At 39.0% G+C, this 24,686-nt stretch overlaps 1 protein-coding gene across 3 annotated transcripts; it reads right to left on the bottom strand.

Annotated features, from left to right (window-relative positions):
- PUM3 (pumilio RNA binding family member 3) lies at positions 1–23,790 on the bottom strand. 3 transcript variants are annotated; one of them, XM_039729932.1, is made up of 18 exons: positions 23,747–23,790; positions 23,431–23,537; positions 21,446–21,628; positions 19,643–19,778; positions 18,831–18,906; positions 18,025–18,118; positions 17,748–17,814; positions 17,065–17,239; positions 15,356–15,459; positions 14,806–14,884; positions 13,019–13,117; positions 11,899–11,952; positions 10,254–10,334; positions 8,203–8,345; positions 7,309–7,531; positions 6,183–6,270; positions 4,262–4,352; positions 1–253 (listed from the first exon to the last, which is right to left on the bottom strand). In XM_039729932.1, exons 2-18 carry the CDS (start codon positions 23,525–23,527, stop codon positions 124–126), a joined length of 1,920 nt encoding a protein of 639 aa, XP_039585866.1. In that variant the 5' UTR covers positions 23,528–23,537; positions 23,747–23,790; the 3' UTR covers positions 1–123. The 3 variants fall into 3 exon arrangements, with proteins under 3 accessions (XP_039585866.1, XP_039585864.1, XP_039585867.1); XM_039729930.1 differs by having other exon boundaries at positions 23,628–23,758; XM_039729933.1 differs by lacking the exon at positions 23,747–23,790 and adding an exon at positions 23,642–23,660.
- Between the last annotated feature and the right edge of the window lie 896 nt (positions 23,791–24,686).

Below are 24,686 nucleotides of genomic sequence, written 5' to 3'. Positions count from 1 at the left end.
TTGTTTTAGAAATTATTTAATATACAAATGCATACACTGCTTCGTAAAACAACCATGGTACAAAATCTTACCAAATCTCAGTTGACTGCAATGACGTAAATAATTATTTTAGGTTCAGTTACACTACGAAGTCAATTTCTCCAGTAGTGCTTCTATTCCTTTTACATGTTTATTCTGCTTCAGCTTTGGGATGAGCTTTTTCAGTCCTTTTTTGACTGTGTTTGCCACGTTTTCATCAGTGCTTCGGAGAAGGCTGCAAGACATAGGAAAAAAATGAAGGATATCAATGGTCAGCATGCAGGTTAGGTTATAGAAATAGAAGATGTCCATGATGGGAAACAATAACTATTTAAGAAGAATATAGTTCAAGCTGGACAGTATCATCTGGCTATATATACTATAAAAACAATGTAAAACATTCCATAAAATATGAAACACCTAGTCAGAACACAGCCAACAAAGGATAAATCAGCCTGCAAGAAACTACTGACCCCTATTCAATGCACGTTCAAATATTGAGTCAGACCAGGTTGTTCTGGGTTTCACCCAGAATGGTGAAAGCTGACAGGCTGTGAACAGCCAGAACTCCCTGGGCCCCAGGCCCACTGCTGCACCATCCTCATAGGGAAAAGGTTTTTCCTTATCTCCAGCCTAAGCCTCTTGTGTTTAAGCTTGTGCCACTGCCTCTTGCTCTCTACCCATACATTGCTGTGAAGGGACCAGCTCCCTATCCATCCCGTTGGTGCCAGACATGCTCTCAGGAGCTCAAAGCTGCCCCTTTTCCCAGCTGAAACAGACTTGGCCACATAGCCTCTCCTCCCAAGCCCAGGGACCCAGCCCAAGTCTACGCCAGTCACCCTCCACTGAATTCACTCCAGTTGTTGGTGCCTTTCTTGTAATGTGGATCCTAAAACTGGATGCAGTGAAGTACATCTATTATACATGCATTGCTTATAAATGACAAGCTCAAAGGACTAGATAGCCAAAAATTTTCAAATGGACTCACTGAGTAATTCTGAGTTTCAGATCTGCACATATGTGACAGATGGCTTCTGAAAGCCAACAACAAAACAAAAATCAATCATGGCTTTAGGTGGAGCTAGCATTGTCTGAAAATTACCTCTGTCTGAACATTTGAGATTCTTTATGACAAAAGAAGTTTGTTTGTTTTACATGGCCTGGTTTTTGGTAGCTGGGGGTGCCACAAAAGTGGTTCCCGTGAGAAGCTGCAGAAGCTTCCATCGTGTCTGGCAGAGCAATCCCTGATGGCTTTGAGGATGGACATGCTGCTGGCCAAAACTGGACTAATGAGAGATGTTGGTAACGCCTCTGTGATGATATATTTAAGGAAGAAATTCAAAACAAAGTAGACACACAGTTTTTTTCTACCCAGAGAACAGGAGCAGGTGAGAACATGCGAGGGAAACAACACAGCAACACCAAGGTCAGTGTAGAAGGAGGGCAGGAGGTGCTCCAGGTACCAGAGCTGAGATTCCTCTGCAGGCCGTGGTGAGACCAGGGTGAAGCAGCTGTGCCCCTGCAGCCCATGGGGATCCACGGGGATGCAGAGATCCACCCACAGCCCGTGGGGGAGCTGCCCATGCTGGAGCGGTGGATGCCTGGAGGAGGCTGTGGTCCAGTGGGAGACTCTATGGAGAGAGGGGGCCCTGCTTCCAGGCTGGAGCAGCCTGTCCTTGGAGGACTGCACGCCATGGAAGAGTGACCATGCCACAGCAATTTGGGAGGACTGCTGCTCATGAGAGTGGACCTACACCAGGGAAGTTCACAGAGAACTGTGTCCTGTGGGAGGGACCCCACGGCCACACAGGGGAAGGGCTCCTCTCCCAGAGCAGCAGAAGAAAGTCTTGGGTGATGAACTGACCAAACCCCCACATGCTGTCTCCCTCCCTGCGCTGTCTGTGGAAAGGAGGGGTTGGAGGAGAAAAAAGTGGTTTTTTTTTTCAAGGGCTTATTTTACTCATTATCCTCTGCTGATTCTGTTAGTAATAAATTCACTTTCTACCTTTAAGTTAAACCTGTTTTGCACTTGGAGTGTTTTTGCCCAGCCCTTATCTTAACTCATGAGCCCTTTGATAATTTTTTTTTCTCTCCTCTGCCCAGCTGTGGTAGGGGAGGGTGAGCGAGCAGCTTTCATGGGTGCCTGGCATTTGGTCAGTGTCAAACCACGACAAGAAGTATCTGTTTTTTTTAAATTAAAAGGTTTTTAAAAACTCAGCCATTACTTTATGTTAAAAAATACCCTGCTGTTACTAAACACCAGACTAAATTAATCACTTCTGTACAATTTAGGCAGTCTCTTGACTTCAGTGCATGCAGTTAAACAAAAATGTGATTAATTGCTACGTGATAGTGAGGTACACAAGTGTGACATGAAATGGAACAGAAGGAGATGATTATGTTTGTGCACTCTCAGCTGCCTAAACAAAAGGACATCATGCCTAAAAAGTCATCAAGAGAAGATCACTCTAGAAAGAATTTAGATTTAAGTGAAATAAACCAAAGACTACCAAAAAAATTCCATCAAACTTACAACAAACAGTCCTACAATATACTTTTTTCTCTCGTTCCTGTTAGTTAAGTTTCATTATGGGTGAAAATACTGCCAGTCTGGGAGGTAAGATTCTCCCACTTGGTAACAAAGGACATTTCTCAAGGCTCCACCTGTAGTGACATGAGTAATAGCAGAGACGGAAAAAGACTGCCATTCCTCACAGATTTTTCCTCAAAATACAAACGCCTGTGCCAGTTTTTTTAAAGCTCAATTACCAGTTTCCTGTTTTATCTCTAAGTCTTCAATCTCTATTAAAAGACTATTGTCACAGCGATCACAAACAGTTATTAAAATGTTAAATATGGGAAAAAAATATGTTAATTTACTTTACAACTTTATTTGGACAATCCCAACAGCTTAGTACATACACCAGCAACATCACATGTTAAATGAATCTGTTCAGCTTTGACTTAAAGGAAAAACGTCCAAGCATTAATATAGTGTCAGTGAATAAGCCTTTCGAACAAAACTTCAATGAACATCTGTGCACAGGATCAGATAAATTAAAGGCATTAGGTGCATTTGTTGAATTCTAAAGGCCTGTTATGAGAGGCAAAGAAAGAACATTACCATTTTGGCAGCTGAACAATCTTAACAGCTACATACAAATGACTAGTAAGATGTTGTGTGAACTGGTTTTGTATCTGGATTGCAACTACTCCTCTACTACCAGTTCCTCTCACTAGTGATCTGAGTAACAAGGACTAAAAAAAGTTAGAACTAAACTCAGATTAGCTAGCAGAAGTGAAAATGGCTTTTGATTCACCTTGCAAAAGAGCACGAACATCAAAGTAGCCCTACTCAAAACTGATAAGGAGCAGAGATGGAAAGCAAAGAGAAGGAATCTAAAATAACTTTAGGAGAGAGAAAAGTGGAGCAGAAAAAAGAGATCAAGGGACTTAATGTTGTCTGTTTGAATTGTTTGCTGACTTTGGTTCAGTGAAAGTCTTTATGAGGCACCAGAAGGGCAAGGCTGATATACAAGTTCCAGAGCACAGACCACACACTTCAGGTTATAGGACAAAACCTTGGGTTTCTATGACCTGATACTGACAGGTAGGTACAAAGTGAAAGCAGTGAGTTCGCTCTTGATAAAACAAAATGTTAATCTTAATCTGATCCCTGTAGGGTGCTTTTGTTTTCACAGCTGCATGGTTCACTGCTTCAAATTCGTGAGCCAGTTAGCTCATCATAGGCCTTTGCACTGTCCATTCCTATGTATGGTCTCTTCCAAACACTTCTTTGCTTCAGTGTGAGAACTTCTTAGGCTTTGTAATTGAGGCATCAACAAACAAAACAATTTCCAGATTTTTGTATCCTGCCACCAGTCCAAGGTATTCTAAAGTTAACTATTTTAATGTAGGTATTTGTGGACTGCTCTTTTGAGTTTTGTGCTTGTAAAATAAGACATGGTAGGCACAACTTTAAAAATAGTTTTGTTTTTAATCTTCAGATTTTGTGATACTGAGCTGCTTCCTAGTACTAGAAAAGATGAAACTCAAGGAATAACCTATGGAAACTCTGATATGAATCTTTCTAATCCCTATTTCGTTCCAGACTTGCCAGATGCATTCAAGATAGCACATACTGAATGTCCTTTTGTTGGTAGAAATTTCAAATGATGCTCTCTCAGCTGTTCAAGACATTAAAAATGTAATCTTATCACAAGTAGTCATGCACCATACTTACCAACAAAGAATAATGGCACCTCGATTTACTTCTGCCCAGGTCTTCAGATTCTCCATACCAACATGTTCCACCAATGTTCTTCCAAAGCAAACTGCAAAATGTGAGAAAAAAGCAGGGAAAGGAAAAGATGAGACAATATCTTTCTACAAAGAAGCCTGTTTAAAGTTCTCTGTAGTTTTGATTTAATCAAATAGTTTTAGTACCCACCAAGTATTCACAAAGTTCTGCCCCCTCAAAATAATTGACTGTTCAGTGCAATGCAGACCTTTATAAATATTGGACTGCTTCCAAGTACTGCATGGAATTTGTTAGACAACAGCAGCACTATGTGACAGTTTACTATTATAAAGTACACAAACTTGTTCATTTTTTTAAATAGTGTGTAAAAGGCTATAAATATCTTAGAGCAGGCATCCAGTCCAAAGAGAGAACCCAGCAAGAATCACAGAATTCTGGTTGAACAGATCATGGTATGCAATATATTAAATACATAAACACCTCTGTTGAAAAATGCTACATTTTTAAGCATCTGACTCTACAACTGAAGGAAAATTATTTGAACAGAAGTTAATTAAAAATTCAGAGCTAATCCTTTACTGATGCAAAAACTTTTGTCTTTTTTAGCTATACTGATGTTCCAGGGCTCTATTTCTTTGGTGGCTTTGAAAGCCTGTTTGACTTCAGACTCATTACATTAACCTAGGCTGACTTCAAGGCCCCAGCTGAATTTGAAGAACTGAACTGCATGGAAACTGCTCTTACAACTTAGCCTGCTGAGCAAACTTACAGTAAACAATGCAAAAAACCCCACCCAACCCCAACACCAGCCTCCAAGCACTGAAGCTATTTTTCACTGTCTCTTTAGATCCTAATTCCACCAGAAGACAGGTTAGGTTTTATACAACTTGCTCCCCTTGTGATAGCAATTTGTTTGGGGTTTAATAACTATTTAATAAACGCAGAACAGCAATTCTGAAGGATACTTTTTGGAGGAAACCAAAGGGAACAGCGTGTGATTAAAATGAAAATTTTACAATTTTTACTGAAAAAAATCCAGATTACAATCATCATTTCAGATAGGCAAATCTCTGAAAGACACTCACAAAAGTCTTCCTTTGGACATTTTCAATGATCTGCTTGAGAAGTGGGAAAACAGCCTACTTTCAGAAACATTTAATACAACAGAACTAAAATTTTTAAAGGAAATACTGGCTACCTGAATGTAGCAAGAGGAAAGGAAATAAAAAGTTTAACAAGATCTGATAATTCTACATAGAAAAAAAACTATTACACACAGAGAAGTTCCCTCAGATTACACTTTGCCAACCATGTGCTTTCATTTTTTGAGTTTTTTTGTATGAGAAAAAGTAATCACTATTAGGATAGAGTGATACACACAGATTTTATAGTTACATAATAACATAAGTTTAAAAGCTAAATTAAGATGAGAACATCTGTGCCCAATATCTGCCTTATGGAACATAAACTAGCAAAGATGTCCTATTTTTGTGCACAAATTATTTTAGTAACAGTTACAAAGCATTAACCCAGCAGCACTAATGAGCACTCAAGATTACAGCTTGGCTTACAAGCACTAATGAAACAGGGGCTCCTATAAGAAAGACTTCACTGTTTCTATTATTATCCTTAAACTACTAAGTAATTTTGCAAAGCTATGAAGACATTTTAAGCACAGAAATGAACTCCACCCCAAATACGCATTAATGCACTGAGAAAAGAAACCCAACTACTACTTGCATTGCAAAAAAAAGCAAACATATCCTTGGTGTTCTGTTTGTATAGCAGCTCACAACAGCAAAAAGACAGAAACAGTAACGTTATATTTTCCATATACTAGTATACTCAAAGAAATAACTGCAACTATCTTATCTGAGAAAATAAAGCTGTATTTCCAACATACCTTCTTTTCCACTCTCCTTCATTTTTTCATCTTGCTCTATTAACCATTTCAAAACTAGATGGCCTGCCGGATGTTCTGCAATGTGGAGCTTTAAGGGGAATAGACAAACCAAACCAAAACAAAATTATTTAGTGATGTAGGTTCAAAATTCAGTTACATGTCTGGCCATAAATATTTCTGCTTGATTTATTCATTCTGCTATCACACTGATTCACTGAGTCATGGCCTATGCTGATATTAACAAGTTTGATGTAAGTTATTGGTTACTATTTAAATTGACTATTTTAACTGTTACAATCTTCCCTGCAACATTTAATTTTCAGTACATCAACCAACATTTCATCCACCCTTCCAAGGACTTCATTCTTAATAAAGAGAACTTCCTGGTCTAACTGTCTCTGCCAGAACTTCTGTACCTCTCATATTCCGACACTTGAAAACCAACTAAAGTATGGTTCACAGAAAGTCACAGAAAACATGGGTAGTTCACATTAAAATTTCATAGAACGTGTATCAAAGAATGCAAAACACATAGCTAAAACACCACAACTATGGAAATCTGGAGATATCTACCTTAAATACAGCATACACTGTATTTTTTTTGTTTTCTACTCTATCACTTATCTGACTGAGTTTAACAAAGTAGGGGAGGGGAACTCTTTGAAGAGAAGGTCATAATGTGAATACAAACAGCTCTTATCTAAGATCTTTCTTGGCATGGAGATATATGCACACCTGAAAGGTAAGAGATCCTGTCCCTCTCAACGTAAACAGTCCAATGACCTATAAAACTTTGCTAAGTGCTTGACTGCACAGTGATAATATTAGACTGTGTAACATGCTTGTTAGCAACCTTCCCACTAAGCGTTTAAAGCAGTTCTGAAGATTGAAGATATGAAGCACTTTGCCCCACAACTCATATGAAATGCTGGCTCAAGCCACCATCTCTCCAGATGCACTAATAATAAACTGTGAATTCACAAGTCAGAAAGCTGGATCGTATCTAATGTGCAAGTGCTATCAGGGCAGTACACTGATGATTTACATAAAGGAAATCAAGACCAGACTTCATTTTAGTAATGCAGAAGATCTGCAGGATCTCAGCACCTTGTCTTCTGTACATTACCTGTCCATCACGGCCCCCTGGAACCAGCTCTTCTGCTGCTAACTTAGCAATTGCATCTAGTGCAGGCTGGATATCACCAAGAGCTGTTCTTAAAATATCAGCAACCAAGACAAAAGTAGCTTTGTCTATCACTACTTCTTGGGTATGTTCTTGCAAATATTCTAGCAAAGGCGAGGAAATGGCCTCCAGGAGTTCATGGCGACGGAGTTCAGTATTCTTCTTACTGATGAAAGAGACAGCACATTACTGCAGAAGATTTGCACTGTATGCACATCAAGCAACAAGAAATTTCAGAATGTATGTGCTATTTCAGACATTTAAATTACTGCTAGATTCAAATACAGGCATTATTTTTCCCTCTGTTTCATGTACAACTAAACGCATGTTGGACACAGAATTTAAGAACGGATGGAGTGAAAACGTGTTTAAAGCTGACTGCCTCAAAACCTCTCAATTTTTTCTTGTAAGTTACATTTATTATTTCTCTTCCTTTTGTTATCTCAACTATGGCAATGTATTTTTACACAGCTTACTAGTCATCTAGAACTGCTCCTTCTTGGAAAGCTGGTAAGCATCAATGTCAATACCAGAGACTGAAATCAAATTCACAATTTCCATTCTTATTGCTAGATTTTGAGATATACTTTCATGCTACCCAAAGCACCACTAATGCATATTACAGATTTTATTCTACACTGATTTGATACATGAGCTTACACGCAAAATATATCACAGTATTTGCCTTTTACAAAAGGGGCAAACATGTATTATTTATTTATATTTACATTACTTAGATTTATTAAGAAGCAAAGTTGAAATTAAATAATGACAAAAAGTTGCATGACTTCTTCTGGACTCTTAAGAAAAAACATGTAACCTTCACATCTGAGTTACCTATAGGCATTTCCATCTCCCTGTTGCAGAAGTGTGATGATTTCTGGAACAAAATGTGCAGGATCTCTAGGACTTAGCAAGTACAACAAGACCTTCTTTCCATATTTGTTGTTTATTATATCAGGCAAAGAAGCCTTTATTTCCTGTGGGAGTAAACAAAACATTAATGAAATAACAGTTCTTAGTCACTATCAGTATTAGAACTGTGGAAAAAGTACCAGAAGAAACTCTAAATGACAGAGACATGCTATCTCTTGTTGGTAACGTCTCTGTCTTTTTGGAGTCCTCATGAAAGAGAGGAATTTTGTGCTGTAATCTGCCTGAGTCCTTACACATGCCAAGCACTCAGTGTGCAATTACAATCACACATGAAAGTTCAAAGCACCACAGACTTTGGTCCAGGACTGAGATTCTGTGGGCCTGAGAGATGATGATAAGAAGAGACTTTCCTTCAGAGGACTTAAAGAGCTTAGAACCCTCCTTTACCTACTAATTCTCAGCCATACTGCCAACCCAGACAAATTACGAATTTTGTAATATTACCAAAAAAAATCCAAACCAACAAAAACACACCCCCCCCCAAAAAAAAAATCTCCAAAAAAAACAACCTACAAAAATCCCCTTGCTTTTTCTCCCTCTCAAGTTTTACTAGGTTTTTTTTTTAATCTTCCTAAAGCTAGATTTTTTTATGGACAGAATGATCTCTATAAGGTAACTCTGAAGTATAACTGCTCTTTGAAATAATTTTAAAGATGAGTTTTCTCTAAAGAAATCAAGCTCCAGTGCTTGATTTTAAGATGTCCCCACCTCATCATCTGCTACTAGTTTTCACTGACTATATGAAGAGCTGGTTTTGATCCCAACAAGATTCTTTTTCCTCTTCCTGCCATCCCTTCCCCATTCCTGACCACACATAAGCCCTGATGGGCCAATTGTGTATTTCCGAAGGCCACGTTATGTTCTCCATTTGCTGTCTGGACTGATGTCGTAGGACAAAACATTAAACATTCCATTACCTTTGATAATGGATTAATTCTTGATCTTAGATGATTCTGTAATTAAATGACATCTTGGAAGCTCAATTAAAGACATTATACCTGTACTAATAAACTCTCCAGAAAGCAGAGTGCTTGTTACCCAGTACAGGAAAAGGTCAAATACCTCATATTAGGACAGCTCAGATATGTCAGAACTTACTCCCTTAGACCTTTCCCAGAAGTTGTTACATTCCAGACCTGGCTGTGGAAACCAAACCCAGCTGCAATCACAGCTGAAATCCTTGAGGAACAAAAGCCACCTCCACATGAAGATGCTCCAGACCCATTAGAGAGGGTCTTTTCATCACTCCAGACCCATTAGAGAGGCACAGTCTAAGGGCCAAATCCCTGTGATAGGGTAAAAAATCCCAATTGCACCCTACACCAAGTTGCACAAGGGAAGAATTGTTCCTACTTTGCAAAACAAGCCTCATCAGAACCACTTTCTCCTCATACTCCATCTCCACACAGAAGATTTGCCTCAGCTTTATCTCCCTGCCACTTCCCTTAAACCCATCAGCCCTTACAGCTACAGCATGAGTACTACTGCAGGGAGATTACAACATGTACATCAATGTGAATTTCTCTGCTGAGAGATGCAAGTAGTTTTGCTTGTAAAATCAGTAAGACACCATCATAATTCTGAAGTTTTCCACCTACTCCATCTCTAGAAATACTAGTAGAGCTCAAACTTCTATGATAAAACGCATTGACTTTAAAGAGACTCCAGTCACCCCTTATCCAGAATGAATGTGTACTAAAAGGGAAAATTTCAGCAAGTACTGAACCTAGATTAAAAAATAATTCAAATAAAGAATTAAAATGATGTCTGAAAGTGCTAAGGTTTGCTAGGAAAAAACTAATCATGATACATAAATATAATGAAACAGAAAAGATGAGAAGTATTTAAACAGTCAAAAAAAGCAGATGGATTCCTACTCTCATCCTCCTATACACTGACAAACATACTGACACTATTTAATATACTATTTTAGGAGAAATTCAATTACTTACTGATATAATTAACTGCTTCACAAGTTTAGTGTCATCAATGCAATCAAATGCTGCCAGCAAGACCAAATGAGAAAATTCACCCTGCAAAGATGAGACATCAGAAACCACATGCAGTCATTTTTTATGAATATGCTAATTGACTTAAAATAAGGATTTCTGAGGGTTTGTCTCAAACATAACCAACATGAAGCACAAGCAAATTCTGACTACTGTCACAGAATGAGAGAAGTCCAACATTTAGGTTTCTCTCCAAAAGCAAGTCTTGTTAAGAGATATATGTTGTTAAAACAAAAGTAAATCTTCCGTTTCAAGTGGATATACTGTTTTATCACATTCAAGCTATTAAGCTAATCTTACTGTATTATTAACATTTGAAATCATAGTATTTTCCCTACAGCAACATTACATACAGACTTTATTTCTATTGTTGATTTGCTCAGAAGTGAACCAAGTCACATACAATGTTTTTGGAAAACATATCTCTACAATGAGCCATACAGTTTTTATTGCATTGCAGGAGATCAAGTCTCCAGTACACTCAAAGGAGCACAAACCAATTCACTTGTATGTCAGTGAGGTTGTACATCGAAGTGAAACCATATCTTCTGTGTTCCAATGTTGTGTCAGTTATTATTTACCCACTGTTTCATATTTCCATATAATACCTAATTTATAAAATGAAACAATTCATTTATTCTAGTGGAAAATTACAGAGAGAAACATTACCTACACCAGTGGCCCTCAAAGTGGGTTGCACAAGACAATCCATTGTGGTGGAGAAAGGAAATATTTTTGGAACCATTAATGAAAATAAAATAGCCTCTGGTTATTTTATTTTTATCTCACCCTTTCTAATTTTCTATTTCTATTACAATGTACACTATTATAGTAGTAAAGGCATGTGATTTATACATAAATATATACATTGTGGATACATGCCCAGGATGTGATCAAAATGCTTGAATGTCACTGGTTGAGACCACAATAAGAATTAGCAAATAAAAAAACCTCATAGCAACCAGGAAGGGAAATTTTAAAAGCTCTTCTTTAAAGCTATGGTTTTGCCCAACTCCATGAAACCTGGTTTCAACCGTTACTCTGCTGATGCTGCAGACACCAAACACATGTTATTCATTAAAAAATAAAACACACTTCCTTCCATTGTATGCCAATGTATTTCAAAGCTTCGTGACTTGAAAAAAATATTGAGCATCTTCTAAGAAATACACATGTTCAGAGAGCCTTTTCGATGACATCTCCACCATACCTTGATTTTTCTCCCTCCTCTTTATGCAGGCTGTTTTGCTCCCAGCCAAGGAGAATTAACCAATGAGCTGCATGAAGATGCAGTACAAAGTTGGGATCAACAAAATAAAAAGCAGAAAGAAAACTGAGGAATAATAATGAACTCAGCCATAATGAAGCATACTACTACATGTAGTGCTCACAATGAAGCTTCTTGGTGTGCCTCTAAATATTTCATACAGTTCAATTATTTTTAATTATCTCATACATCACTGCTATTTTAAGACTGGTTTTATTAACCAGTCTTTTTATTGTTCCCAGTACTAAAGAATATTCTAACTAGCCTCTATCAAATCACTAGTTTCAGACACTATTAAATAAACGGTTAATGAACACTCACCGTTGCTATTTTTTCAACATAGGTCTTCATAGTTTTCACAATGACTTTTCTGTCCTATCCAAAAGAAAAGAGGAAACTCAAATGAGCCTAGAATACCAGTGATTCTGAGTAACTGAACTGCTATTTACACCTTTCAAAAAGATAATCTTAAATGTGCTTTCTAAGGCAAAGGCATCTACTAAAGACTCACACACATTCTATTAGTTTGCACTCAGAACCAGTATGGAAAGTTAGTTAAATTGTGACTTGATCCCAGAGAAATCCTGTGGTATATTTACAAGTCCAGATCACCAATGGGACATGTCAAAAAAACTTGGAAAAAACCACAGCAAACAAAAAACCCCAAACCATCACATATGTTCATCTGTATTTTGTCCATTAATTAAAGAAGAATGCATTTCATATCTTCATTTGGAAAGAAACATATTGAAGAGAACTTGAAACTCTAGCTTGGTTTAAACCCCTATTACTAGGCAAGAATATTTTGTCAGGAAGTTCCCTTCCTGTATTTTGACTCTTGGAATCACTGCTCAGTCTCTTTAGATGCCTCACTACGCCTAGGAACTTAATTTTTTTCTGCATTCTTTAACAAAAGGAATATTTTAATAAGTCATCTTTTTTATTTTTTAATATAGAAAAATATAGGAGGCATTACAGTATTTCCAAGATGTATTACATGTATTAGACCAAAAGAAGTCCTGGATACTGTATCAGCTGATGAAACTAAACCACACTTTCTGTAATATTTTGCAAGTCTTCGCATTCCAAAGCCAAACATGGCTTCACATTATAACCTCTTTACTGTCCTCTCCCTATTGTCAATTTCACTTATATTAAGAAATCCATGGGATAAATGAAATGCCAATAGCCTTACAGTAGAAAAATTACCCCATGTGTCACTGCCAAAACCTCTGCTAAAAATAAAAAGAGGTGCTTCTGCTATAGAAGTTCTAATGAAAGCATTTGATTCACAAAAAGCATGGCTTAAGTTTGCCAACAGATAAAGATGGGCCAGTTGTCAACCTCACTCTCAAATTCTTAATTGCCTGAAAATGTGCACAAATAGAAGGACCCACATGGGCAGTCAGAGAGAACTAAGTAGAGGAAAACCAAACATTACCTTGGGAGTGCCATGCCATAAACAGTGCATCGCTACTCGGGCTCCATCGTGCGTGTGTGCCAGGTAGATGACAGCCTCTCTGACAGCTTCTATCATTTCCTAAGGAAGAAATGGTGATAAAGCAAAAAGATCAAGAAAAGGCTTGAGGAACTCAAGGCAGGTGGGCAAGAAAGAATTATTCTCTCTGCCCATACGATACTGCTCTACAATCCACCACTGGCTCTACAGCCCCACTCTCATTTCACGGATCTATGAAAAACTGCCTCAACAGGAATCCAAAAGATTGTAAATGACACAAGCTTTCTCTCTTTAAAATTACACTGTTCATCATAATCATGCCATGAAATTACAACTGTATGGAAGCTTGTCAGCTGTCCTACTACAAAAAATTCAAGAAAGGGTGCTCAGAACTGAGACAAAAATTAAGAGAAAAAGACAACCATTAATTTAGGAAGAAATCTTTGAAGCTGATGCATATTCACACATACAGAGTATAAGCCAGAAAGTAAGAAGAACTAAAGTAATTTAAGCAGCAGGTTATGTTATAAATCAGATATTACAAGACACAGCCAAAAGTTTTGTCTTCACATCAAAGGAATGAAGTTTTCTGAAGCTGACAATACCATCGGACAAAGAAAAAAATAAAATAAAATCAAATTACACCCTCTTGGGTTACTAAATATTATTTCTGTTACTATCTAATAGATTTCCTTGAAGTGCACCTCCTATCTATGCCTCTTTCAATCCCTAGTTCTTCTTGCTCTCTAGTCAAAGGCTCCAAGCATTTTACCAATTATTTACAAACTGCTCAGTCACAACACAGTTTGTGTCACTGCCCATAAGCACAGTTAGGAACAGATCTGCAGAAGGGGTTTCCAAACCCCAAAGGGCATGTCCATATACTAGTACATTTGCACAGAAAGCCAAGCGAGGAGATATGACCTTATTCCCCTGATTCACACAAGCTTGTAAATCCAAAAGCATTCTCAGACATAGCATTACATAAAACCATGCATAGGAATGTTCTAGGCTCAGAAGATTTGGACTCAGAATAGGCCCCAAATAGTCCACTTCCCTACCCTTAGCTTTGGGTTTATTAACAGTAACAAAGAACTGTTCAGGAGTCCAGTCTGGCAGAAAGAAGCAAGAGACAGCAAGTTTAGAAGGCTCTGCCTGACATGAAGTGAGATGGTTCTGAGCTGCAGAACCAAGTGAGGCTGATGGACACACCCTGAAGACAGGTAAAGTCAAACAGGATACCAGCTTAAACCATGTCACATCACACAGACAGATTTAGGCCTGAACACAAGAATGTCTGACATAATCTTAAACCTGTAATTTAATACAGATATAGCAAAGAAAGTTTTGGTTGCTGACAGAAGGGCCAATCCCACTGTATTTTGGTCAAGAGACTTTTGGATAATCACTGCAAGTTGTTAAGAAACTACACACTGGAAAGCTAAACTACTGCAAGCAATGGTCCTCACTTTAATTATATTCTCCAGCTACGGAGAAGGGTCATTTATCAGGAAAAGAAGAAACATCAAAGTCATCTCACTTTTTAAAAAAAATTCATGTATCACAAACACTTGTGAAAAGTTCACTGTGGCTATAAATCTCTGTACAACACTACTCTTCATCATCTATCTAGAATCACCAGATGTGTAGAACTCTATTAATGAAATATGTGTATTTTTGTCTAGTTAACTTGCAACATGTTCACGAGAAGATAAAAAGCATTTCACAGAAAGGCAAAAGAAGACAAAAAGCAAAATAAAGATACTTACAGATCTTTGTTTCGGAAGAGCGTAAGTGAAAAAGTCCAAAAATACTTTATGTACCAGTGAGTGCTTTATCACCGCCTCTCTGTATTTGAATAGATGAAAATAAGCAACAAGCTTCCCACAATCATTTTAAATTATGTTAGCAATACCTCATTTGTATTTTAAAAAGTTAGGCAGCATGGTGAGCAAAAAACATACAGTCATTTTGGATTCAGGTGTTTAACATTTACAGTGTGTGGAAGATTCTAGGACAAATTACAAATTATAGACGGTATTTTCTTCACTGGAGAAGCATATCTAATATATCATAGTGTAACGTTTCTACCAATGGTCTGACTGGGACAGAAGATGCTATAACTCACAGAAGGAGAGTTCAAAATTAAGGGAAGATGCTCATTATGACACCTGGGACGAAATCATAGACTATTCAGCACAGGAACGTAACAATTTAAAAGAGTATCACTACCACTGTCATCTGAACTTACAAATATACCAGTTGTCAGAAACAGATTTCTGCTAGATTGTCACACCTTCAGCTGATTTTTGTCCTTACTTTTGTGCCATTGGTGTAAGAATCTGCTTCATTTCATCCAAGATGGCCTCTCTCTTTTCAGGTTGAGCTTCTAGCACTTTATCCAGAGTTGGGACAGCCGGTGTCTGAAACGAATGCACAGAGGTTTAATCATACCAGTAAGAATCAGAGTTCATAGAAAATTACAATGCTTAGACCTTTTTTAATCAAGTTCAGGAATATCAAAAACAAAATGAATTTCCTGCAAAACTAACAAATTTTACGATTTTAAAAATAAAAAGCTACCTTTTCTGAGTATGTCAGAAGCTGTAAACTTCAGTTTCTACAAATTAAATATTCCTCATTAGCAAACAAAATCCCCTTCTATAGCCTGAGCTGCTTTTTGCCAGTTACATCAGCTCTTCATGCCAGATACAAGACAAAATACGTAAAACTGGCATTGTGTTAAGCTGCTGCTGGGCCAAGCAGAAATCCTGCATTAGGCACACATCAGAAGGCAACACAACAAGTTAATGAACTGAGAAGCTAACAAAGGCCCAGGAAATTCCAGGTCAGGAACAGCAGAGGGGGAGAATATATACCATGTACCTTACACACAGAAGTACTTCCTGGTATCTTAACAAAAGAATTACACTGGTAACTCTTAAAATAATCTGCTGTTAGAAGACTGACTGGATAGACAATTAGAAGAAATATTTTTTAAACCATCCCTGCTACTTTTTAAAGACTGCACTGCAATATTTTACAGACCTACATTTTGCTGAATCTTGGTTTTGCACCACAATGTATGGCTACTTAAAGCAGTTATGCCAAAAATATCAGAATGATGGAAGCTAACAGTGCACTTCATTTCATAGGCTGTTTGACTCTCAGTACAAATTACAGCCCAACAAATATACGTCTCTACTACTCAGTGTTGCAAAATGCCTAACTAAAATTTACAATAACCTGTCAAGAAAATACAGGTTCAGAAATGAGCTGTTAATTTCTTAAGACAGTTCTAAAAGAAATCTTTGGTATAAGTGAACAGGTGAAAAAGTAATTAGAGTGGAATTAGTAATGGTGTAAAGTACAGTTCTGTACTTTGTAGCAAAATTCCTAACCCTAATGGATACCAACTTTACAAGTCACCAAAAATTAAAAACAGAATTCAAAAGAATGGAGGTTGTAGTTTTTAAGAATACTCCAACTGCCTGCTGAGGATCTACCATAGACCTAGATTTCAGTGGAGTTTGGACTCAAGTCCTACAGTCTTCACGGGAAAAGGAAACAAAGAGAAAAATATAAGCCTAAATGGAACACTGTATGTGGATACTGGCCCATTCTGCCCACACTCAGTGTTCACAAGATGTAAGATAGCTCTGACACAAGAGTCATCAACAGTATTAATGAAGAATTATGCCTACATCTTACCTCAGCAAGGATGATATCAGCCTAGACATGAGAACTGAAACTATGTAAGAACAAACCGTCTTTGACGAGCAGAGCAAGCTCATACATGAACATAGCACATTTTACATAGTTCGAACTAAAATAACCCACAACAATCTCATCTAAACTAGAAATGAGCAAGTAATCATTACATTTAAACATGCTAAACTAGACTACCTTTGGACAGCTGACAGAAAGAAACATTATCAAAAAAAATAGTAGGTGAGATAGGTAAGGCATTACGAAGACACGACCTTATGGGCTAAACTATCTTAAACTACAAAGTATTGAAATACCACCTTGTAAACCTGGAAAGTGTTCCCATATAGTTCTTCTGTCAGCATATTCCTCTGCTCCAGAATGGCTTTGTCATTATATGCATATTCCACCACAGCAGATGCTTCAGCATGACGGAGCATTTTTTTCACATGGCCTTTAAAACTTTTTATTATTTCTGCAACTTGTGCTTTTGTCCTTTTTTACAGGGAAATACAAATAGCAAGAGTTAAAACTTCTAGAGGTAAGTATACCTATTGATAGTTTTACTTTTAGAAACACATTTATGTAGTAAGTTTTATCACAGAAACCATGAAATTCATGAATGTGAATCAGCCTTATTGTAAAGAAAGCCAAGAATGTGGAAAAATTGTAAGGCATTTTGAGGGAAAGTCAACAGTGAACAAACTTTAGAGAATAACAAATGCCATACTGAAATGCTTAGCAAAGAAAATTTTTAAAAGCCAGTGTTTTATATACAGCAGACATCAACTCTGACAATAAATCTAACCTTATTTTTGGTCATGTTTTCCTTGTCATGTACAGCATTACCTTTATTTCTTGCACCCCCCTGCCTTTACTCCATAATATTAAAAAGATGTTGCCAGAGACATATTTTTTATTCATGCTCACCACTATAGATTAAGAAGCAGCATTCACACTGGAAATGAAACAACACTGATGAGCAAATACACTTGATACTCACCCATACATAAGAAACTTCTTCACAATATTTCTGGAATATTTTGACTTGCTCAACTCTATTAGGCTATCTAGAAGAAGGGAAAAACATTCAGCTGGTTTATTTTTCACTACATTAACTCCATGAAATTATAAGTCATTATTTAAATAAGTATGAAGAGTTCACTAGGAATGATGCATCAGTTCAGAAAAAAAGGTAAAAATATTCAAGAGAAAACAACATGACTTGTTAAAATCCTCCCTAACAACAATACAGAAGCCTGTAAGTAAAATGAAAATACCTTTCAGTTCTTCAAATGTCTCTTGCCTTTGCTTCTCATTACCATACTGAATAAAGCACTGGATCACGCGGGTTGAATCGTGTGCAAACGCCAACTAAAGGACAGAGATATTCTGTTACTCTAAGCCATTCAAAAGGCAGTATGTACCATAATTATTTTTATGTATGTGCTCTCTGGTATAGTGTCATGCCACATGTAATGCCAATTATAAAATTAGAAAAGCAGTTACCTACTTATAACAAACCAAGACTTTGGACTATGGATTTTTACCCTTTCACAAGTACTCTATCAAAGAAAATGCAGACAACAGCTGCTGACAATTAAGGACAAGCATTAAGGTTTTTTATACTGAAATAAAACCACTAAATGGTATTTCCATTTTGTTCCTCTTCTTCATAATTTCAGAGTAAGTATGATGAAACAGTTCCACTTCAGCACTGAATATGAAAAGCTCAACATGCTCTTCGTGGCAGATTTATGTATTTCAAGAATAAAGCAGAAAGACTGTTTAGTATGATTAAGCATGAGGACACTAACTTCCCTAGAAAACTGCAAAGCAACAGCTGTGACTAATCAAACCTCTGAGCTCCTGATCTCCAGCTAACATCAAACTTCACAGGACTAAAGCTACTTGGCAGCCTTTTACAGCAGCCAGCTAACCACAAAGCATCCCAGGACTACTGTCCTGAAACACAGGTGCTAAATGCAGTCTTCCAGCCCTGTTTTTATTCTCTTTACTCACAGTTTCACCATTCATTAAAGAAGAATTTGTGAATTTGTGCACTATGCCATTTGTTTTCTCTTACGTTTTTAATTTTCCCACGAAGAAGCTTCTGCAGTTCATTCATCAGCTTTTCTCGTTTCTCCTTATCGCATTTCTTCCTACAAGCAAAAAAAAATCTACTAAAACAATTCTAATTGAGGAAGCAGCTTTTTTGCAGTATGATTCACTTATATATATAAATTAAGAAGCAACAAATACAAATAAAACCAGATTGGCTTCTGACAATGCAAATTTATACTGCCATTCATTAACCCTGTACAGAGATGTGATTAAGCTGTTTCAGTTCATGGAAATCAGAAGAGAATTCCACACTTTAACTTTATTCTTTTTTGAGAAAAAATACTTCTTTAAACATAAACTCAAATTAACAGTCAGAGCTGTTTACAGGTCCAAAAATCTGTAAGCATGCAAAGCACAAACACTCAGGACAAGCAAAATGAACTTTTTTTTGCTGACATGGGGCACTAGTTCTAGAATTACACCCTCAGACAGAGACAATGAACCTTCACATAAAACTCATATAGTAATCGCACTGCAGGATCAGGGTGAATTGTGCGTGCTCTGTATTTCAGGGCTAAAAAAACCCAAAAACACCCCACAATTTCTTAAGCAATTATTCACAAATTTATAAATTTTAGTCAAAAATACAAGTTAAATCCAGACATTCCTAGGAATACTCTGTTTGAGCTCCCTACAAAATTGAATGCAATGTTACTGTTCACTCAAAGACATTCAGTTTAGAAATACAGTTTTATATAATTGCAAGATGAGAAAGATTATATTCTGGCAATTTATGACTAGAAGTCAACAGAGTGGAAGAAAAGAAGTCATTACCTTCTCACGCATTCCCATACTTGTTTAGCTTTTACAATGATGTCATAATTACTTTTATCATTAATTTGTCTGGTTTGCTTTAACTCTTTCCTTTTCTTTTTGAAGTCATTCCAATTTGGCTTCTTAGAATCTGACCCTTAGGACAAAAATAAATATATTTTCTACAGTCAATAAATAAAAGAGCAGCAATAGAATAATTTACCAGTCTAAACTGCGGCAGTTCTATGACTTGAATTACTAACAATTCAGGACCTTTGCCTGCAGTTACCCAGCTAGCCAACATGAAACCATAAATCTTGGATAAGTACGCTAAGCTAGTGATCTAGACTACTGGGAGAACAAGGCAAACAATTAATTTTCCTCAAAACTGTCACAGGATGCATCACAAATCCCTTAATAGCTTGAAAATTGACTGAAGATGTATTTAGCAGCTATGGCTGCCCCAATAATTCTCCCATTTTAATTTACTGGTAATTCATGCATACCTTTCCCCTCTCTAAAAAGGAGAACCCTATCACAAATAAATATCTGAAAACTCTATAAAATAAAAAAAAGTTAAACTCTTTTTGCATGTCTAATATTTTTACTCAAATTCCTTAAGCATGGTATTTTACTATACAACCCTTGTACACTGCCACACAACAAACTGGGGCAAAATAATGTTATAAAAGGGTCACAAATTATGAATTAAAGACATCACCTAAATGTGTAGAGCTTAAAGTACTGTTCACTGGTGTTTAGCAGCATGCACTTAACTGTTTGACCAATTCAAAAACCCATGCTTTTCTTTTTACAAATCATATTGATTTTTATATCACTGTTCTAAAGCAACAGTGACAAGAAAAACTTGTAATACTTTGAGAGTAGTGCAATACACAGAGGCTTTCATTTACTCTTTTGAACAACATTTAAATGTTTGCTGTGGATTTCCTTTTTTTTAAAGCAGCCTAATAAAACCATTCTTCTGTCATTAAATTTCAGACATCTAGTGTATATTCCATGTGAAGCCATTCTGCAAACATGCAAGAACAGAATAAAATACTCAACACAGTCTACTGTCCTTCAAACAAATGACCTATTTCCGCAGAACTTCAGAACCCCTCATTTAAAATCCCACTTCTCATTTTACAACACTGATTAACTGCCCCAGTAGAGCTTTACTTTAGAGGAGAGGATGGGACAAGATGAAGACCTCAAGCAAAATAAATTAATTTGAAAAATAAGTCCATTTAAATATGATAAAACCAGACAACTATTTAGTTTTTCTGCATAAACACCAGAAAGAAAAAAAGCTGTAAAACATAAAAGCAGTGTTAACACCCATTATGCTTTTTTTTTTTCTCTTAGAGCATGTGACCAGATAGTCTGGACCACAGAAAGGAAAAAATGTAAAGGATAATCAACTTTGTTTTATGAATTTCTGTTCCAAAGCTTATAGCAAGTACTTTTACAAAAGCCCTGCATTTGCAAATCATGTGTAACAACTGCCAGTTTCTACATGACCACTCAACACTGCCATTAAAATAAACAGAACTTTAGGATGGTATGACAATCTTAAAATTTGCTACTGGGTCTTACTTTTGACTTCCAAGAAAACTCCAAACTGTTGATTTTCTTGACTTGACTAAGCCTCAAGCTTAGTAAAGTGAAGTAATTTTTCCCACAGCAAAGATTAAACAGGAAGTAAACCTGGAGTTATTCAGCCAATTTAGAAAGGCAGACAGAAAGAGGAAAATCTAGATGAACAGTGGTGTTTCCCAAAACCTGGTTTCCCTGGATAGCCAGGCTTAAAAATCTGCTCACCTCCCTCTTCACCATCCTGGAGTTTTCTTTTCTTTGCAAACTTCAATGGTTGCTGTTCATTCTTGAATTGTTTGACAGTAGCTTTTCCAGGTCTTATCTGTCCTTTAACAAATTTCTTGGAAATGGATTTAGGCTTTCCTTCCTCATCTCCTTTTTTAAAGACTTTCTTTGGTGGACCTGAATCTATTAACCAACACAAAAGAAATTAAAATGCTATCATATAGCTACTGTTGCTTAAAAAAAAAAAATTACTGTAACGAGAATTAGACTACTTTCTAACAACAATTCTGTGTTTAACAAAAATTCTTATGTGCTTCTCAAAGCTGGTGTTTTCACTGCAGCCCTTGGGTGTGTGTTTTCTCTAGGGAAGTTCTGTCCAAGCATTATCTTCTGGGCAGCAATGTAACAGCTCAGGCACAAAAAGGATTATTCCATATTAACAATTTCACCATCCCCGACATTAAACTCATCAATCCCAAATCCCCAAACTTTTCATAGTTCATGATCAGAACTATTTCAACATCATCTGGCAGCAGCGAAAGGCGTCTTCTCAATCCTAACCCACAGCAGGTTCACATCTGGCTTCACATCTCAGATAATTTTGTCTTAATGTAGCAACGTCAAGTCTAGAATCTAGAATCAAAAGGTTATCAAACTGAACTTTTTAACAGAGAGTATTTTAGGTGAATCAAACAGAGATGAAGGGCTTTCAATGCAACCTGCTTAAAGCACTTCAGCAAATTAGTGGCTCACACAGTCAGTACAGTTTTGAATGCAAGACAGGGTTAAAGAATGGCTGTGGCTGGAAGCCACCTCTCAAAGTCAAATGGTCCAACCCTCCTGCTCGCACAAGGCCACTCAAAACCAGCTGCCCAAGCCCACGTCTGGGTGGCTTTTGATATCTCCAATGTGGTAAACTCCACCATCTCCAGGAACAGCCTGTGCCCATGTGCAGTCACTCCCAGAGTAAAAAGGTCTTCCTGATATTGAGAAGGAACGTCTGTGTTTTAGTTTGTGGCCACTGTTCTCTGATCCTGTCACTGGGCACTACTAGAAAAAGTCTGACTCTGTCTTTGAACCCTCCCTTCAGACACCTGTACACTCGGAGCACATCTCCCTCAGCCTTGTCTTCTCTCTGGGCCCGGCTGAACTGACCCAGATGTCTCGGCCTTTCCTACCAGCAGAGATGCCCTGGTCCCTTCATCATCTTTGCAGCCTTCACTGGGCTCTCTGCAGCATGTCCATATCTCTACTGCACTGAAGAGCCAGAGCTGGAGCCTCACCAGGGCTGAGGAGAGGGCAAGAACACAGCCCTCAGCCTGCTGCCAGCACTCCTCCTAATGCAGCCCAGGATGCAGCTAGCCACCAGAGCACACTGCTGGTCCATGTCCAGCTCTGACAGCAGGAGCCCCTGGGCTCTCTCTCCCCAGTATCTGAGTGCACGATGGAGCTGTTCCCTTTAAAGCTGCAGGACTTTGCCCGTTGCTCCTGGGAACTTCACCAGGCTCCTGCCATCCCACTCATGGGACCTGCTGACATCCCCCTGGAGGGCAGCACGACCACCTGGTGCACCTAACACTCCCTGCAGTTCTGTGTAAACCAGAAGGTGCTGCACTGTGCCCCAGCATCCAGGTCCTCCATGAAGCTGCTGAACTAAACTCGACCTTGTACTCCCTCCTGGGCTCCACTGCTAATCAGTGGTCTCCCAAGAGCACACCACTCTCTGGACCCAGCCCTTCAGCTGGTTTTCAACCTACCTCACCAACTGCTCCTGCAGCCCTTAGTTCACCAGCACCTCTGTGAGGATCTCAAAGGAGAGGAGACACCGTCAAAGTCTCACTGAGCGCCAGGCAGACAATCTGCCAAACTAATCGTTTCAAAGCATGAATTTACCAAGAGAATATAAATACAGAACTCCAAGCATGCCGGTACACGACCGTAACCATTTAGTCAGGGCTCCTACTGACGACCCTTCGCCTCCTTACCATTATCTTTTTTAAATCTCCTTTTCCCGTGCGGCGCTTTCCCACGAGGTCCTTTTCCACCCTTCCCCACGAACTTCCGTTTACCCATGTTCTCCATGGCGGCAACACTGCAAACGGAGCAAGAGACAACATTAGCGGCCCGGGAGGGAAGGACGGCCCGCGCCTGCTGGTGAGCAAACCCTCCCAGCGGACGGTACCAGAGGCCGCGCACAGGCAGGCAGGCAGGCAGGCAGGCTGGGCCCGGCACGCCCGCTGTCCCGCTGTGTCCCGCTGTCCCTCTGTCCCTCTGTCCCGCTCCCGGGCCCGCCGCTCTCACCGCACACGTGCGGCCCGGCCGCGCCTGCGGGCTGCGTACGCCGGGCGCCGCTCCCCATTGGCCGCCGCGCTGCTGCTGCGCGACAGTGCCGTGCCGTGCCGTGCCGCGCGACAGTGCCGTGCCGCGCCGTGCCGCGCCGTGCTACCGTGCTGTGCCGTACCGTGCCGTACCGTGCCGTGCCGTGCCGTGCCGTGCCGTGCCGGGCCGGGCCGTGCCGGGCCGTGCCGCGCCGTGCCGTGCCGTACCGGGCCGGGCCGGGCCGGGCCGGGCCGCGCGCGGCGGGCCGGGGCTCCGAGGGGCCTCAGGAACAGAATGCCCAGCGGGTCCAAGGAGATGATCCTTTCCATCCTGCTGGGGCCTCACCTGGAGCGCTGAGTCCAGTTCTGGGCTCCTCAGGATAACATGGAGCTCCTGGAGCGGGTCCAACAGAGACCCTCCAAGAGAGGCGACTGAGGGAGTGGAGCATCTCTTAGGAGGAAAGGCTGAGGGAGCAAATTCCGTTCACAGAGTTACAGAATGTGCTGAGTTGGAAGGGCCCCAGAAGGACCATCCAGTCCAGCTCCTGGTGCTGCACAGCTAGCCCCCAGAATCACACCATGTATCTGAGAGCATTGTCCTAATGCCTCCTTTAGTACTGTCACCACTTCCTTGAGGACCCTGTTCCAGCGCCCAGCCACCCTCTGGGTCAAGAATGTTTTTCTGCTGTCAAACCTAAACCTCCCCTGACACAGCTTCAGGCCATTCCCTCAGGTCCTGTCACTGGTCACTGCATATTCTTCCTCTCAAGATGTACTTATTAGCATAGGAAACTTTTTTCTTGTTGGGATTTTGTGTGATAATGATGTCTTTTAGAGAAGTACCGTGTTCAGTTCTGTGCTATTTTCTGAACGCAGGTATATTTCATGCTTTGTGGTAATAGCCTTCTTTATTAATGTTTTTA

This window comes from Passer montanus, unplaced genomic scaffold, assembly GCF_014805655.1.
Source record: "Passer montanus isolate IOZ18808 unplaced genomic scaffold, ASM1480565v1 scaffold7, whole genome shotgun sequence".
In the NCBI taxonomy this organism is placed as follows: Eukaryota; Metazoa; Chordata; class Aves; order Passeriformes; family Passeridae; genus Passer; species Passer montanus.
The sequence above is the reverse complement of the archived record's forward strand: the minus strand, read 5'-3'. Positions and strand labels throughout refer to the sequence as shown.

Bases quoted from the DNA above. Each gene is read 5' to 3' on its own strand.
- PUM3 (XM_039729932.1), bottom strand. From the start codon at position 23,527: ATGGAGAACATGGGTAAACGGAAGTTCGTGGGGAAGGGTGGAAAAGGA. The intron at 15,460-17,064 runs GTGGTATTTCAA...CATTCGTTTCAG, and splicing joins ACACTTTCCAGGTTTACAAG to ACACCGGCTGTCCCAACTCT. The intron at 14,885-15,355 runs GTAAGGACAAAA...ATTCAAATACAG, and splicing joins CTTACACCAATGGCACAAAA to AGAGGCGGTGATAAAGCACT.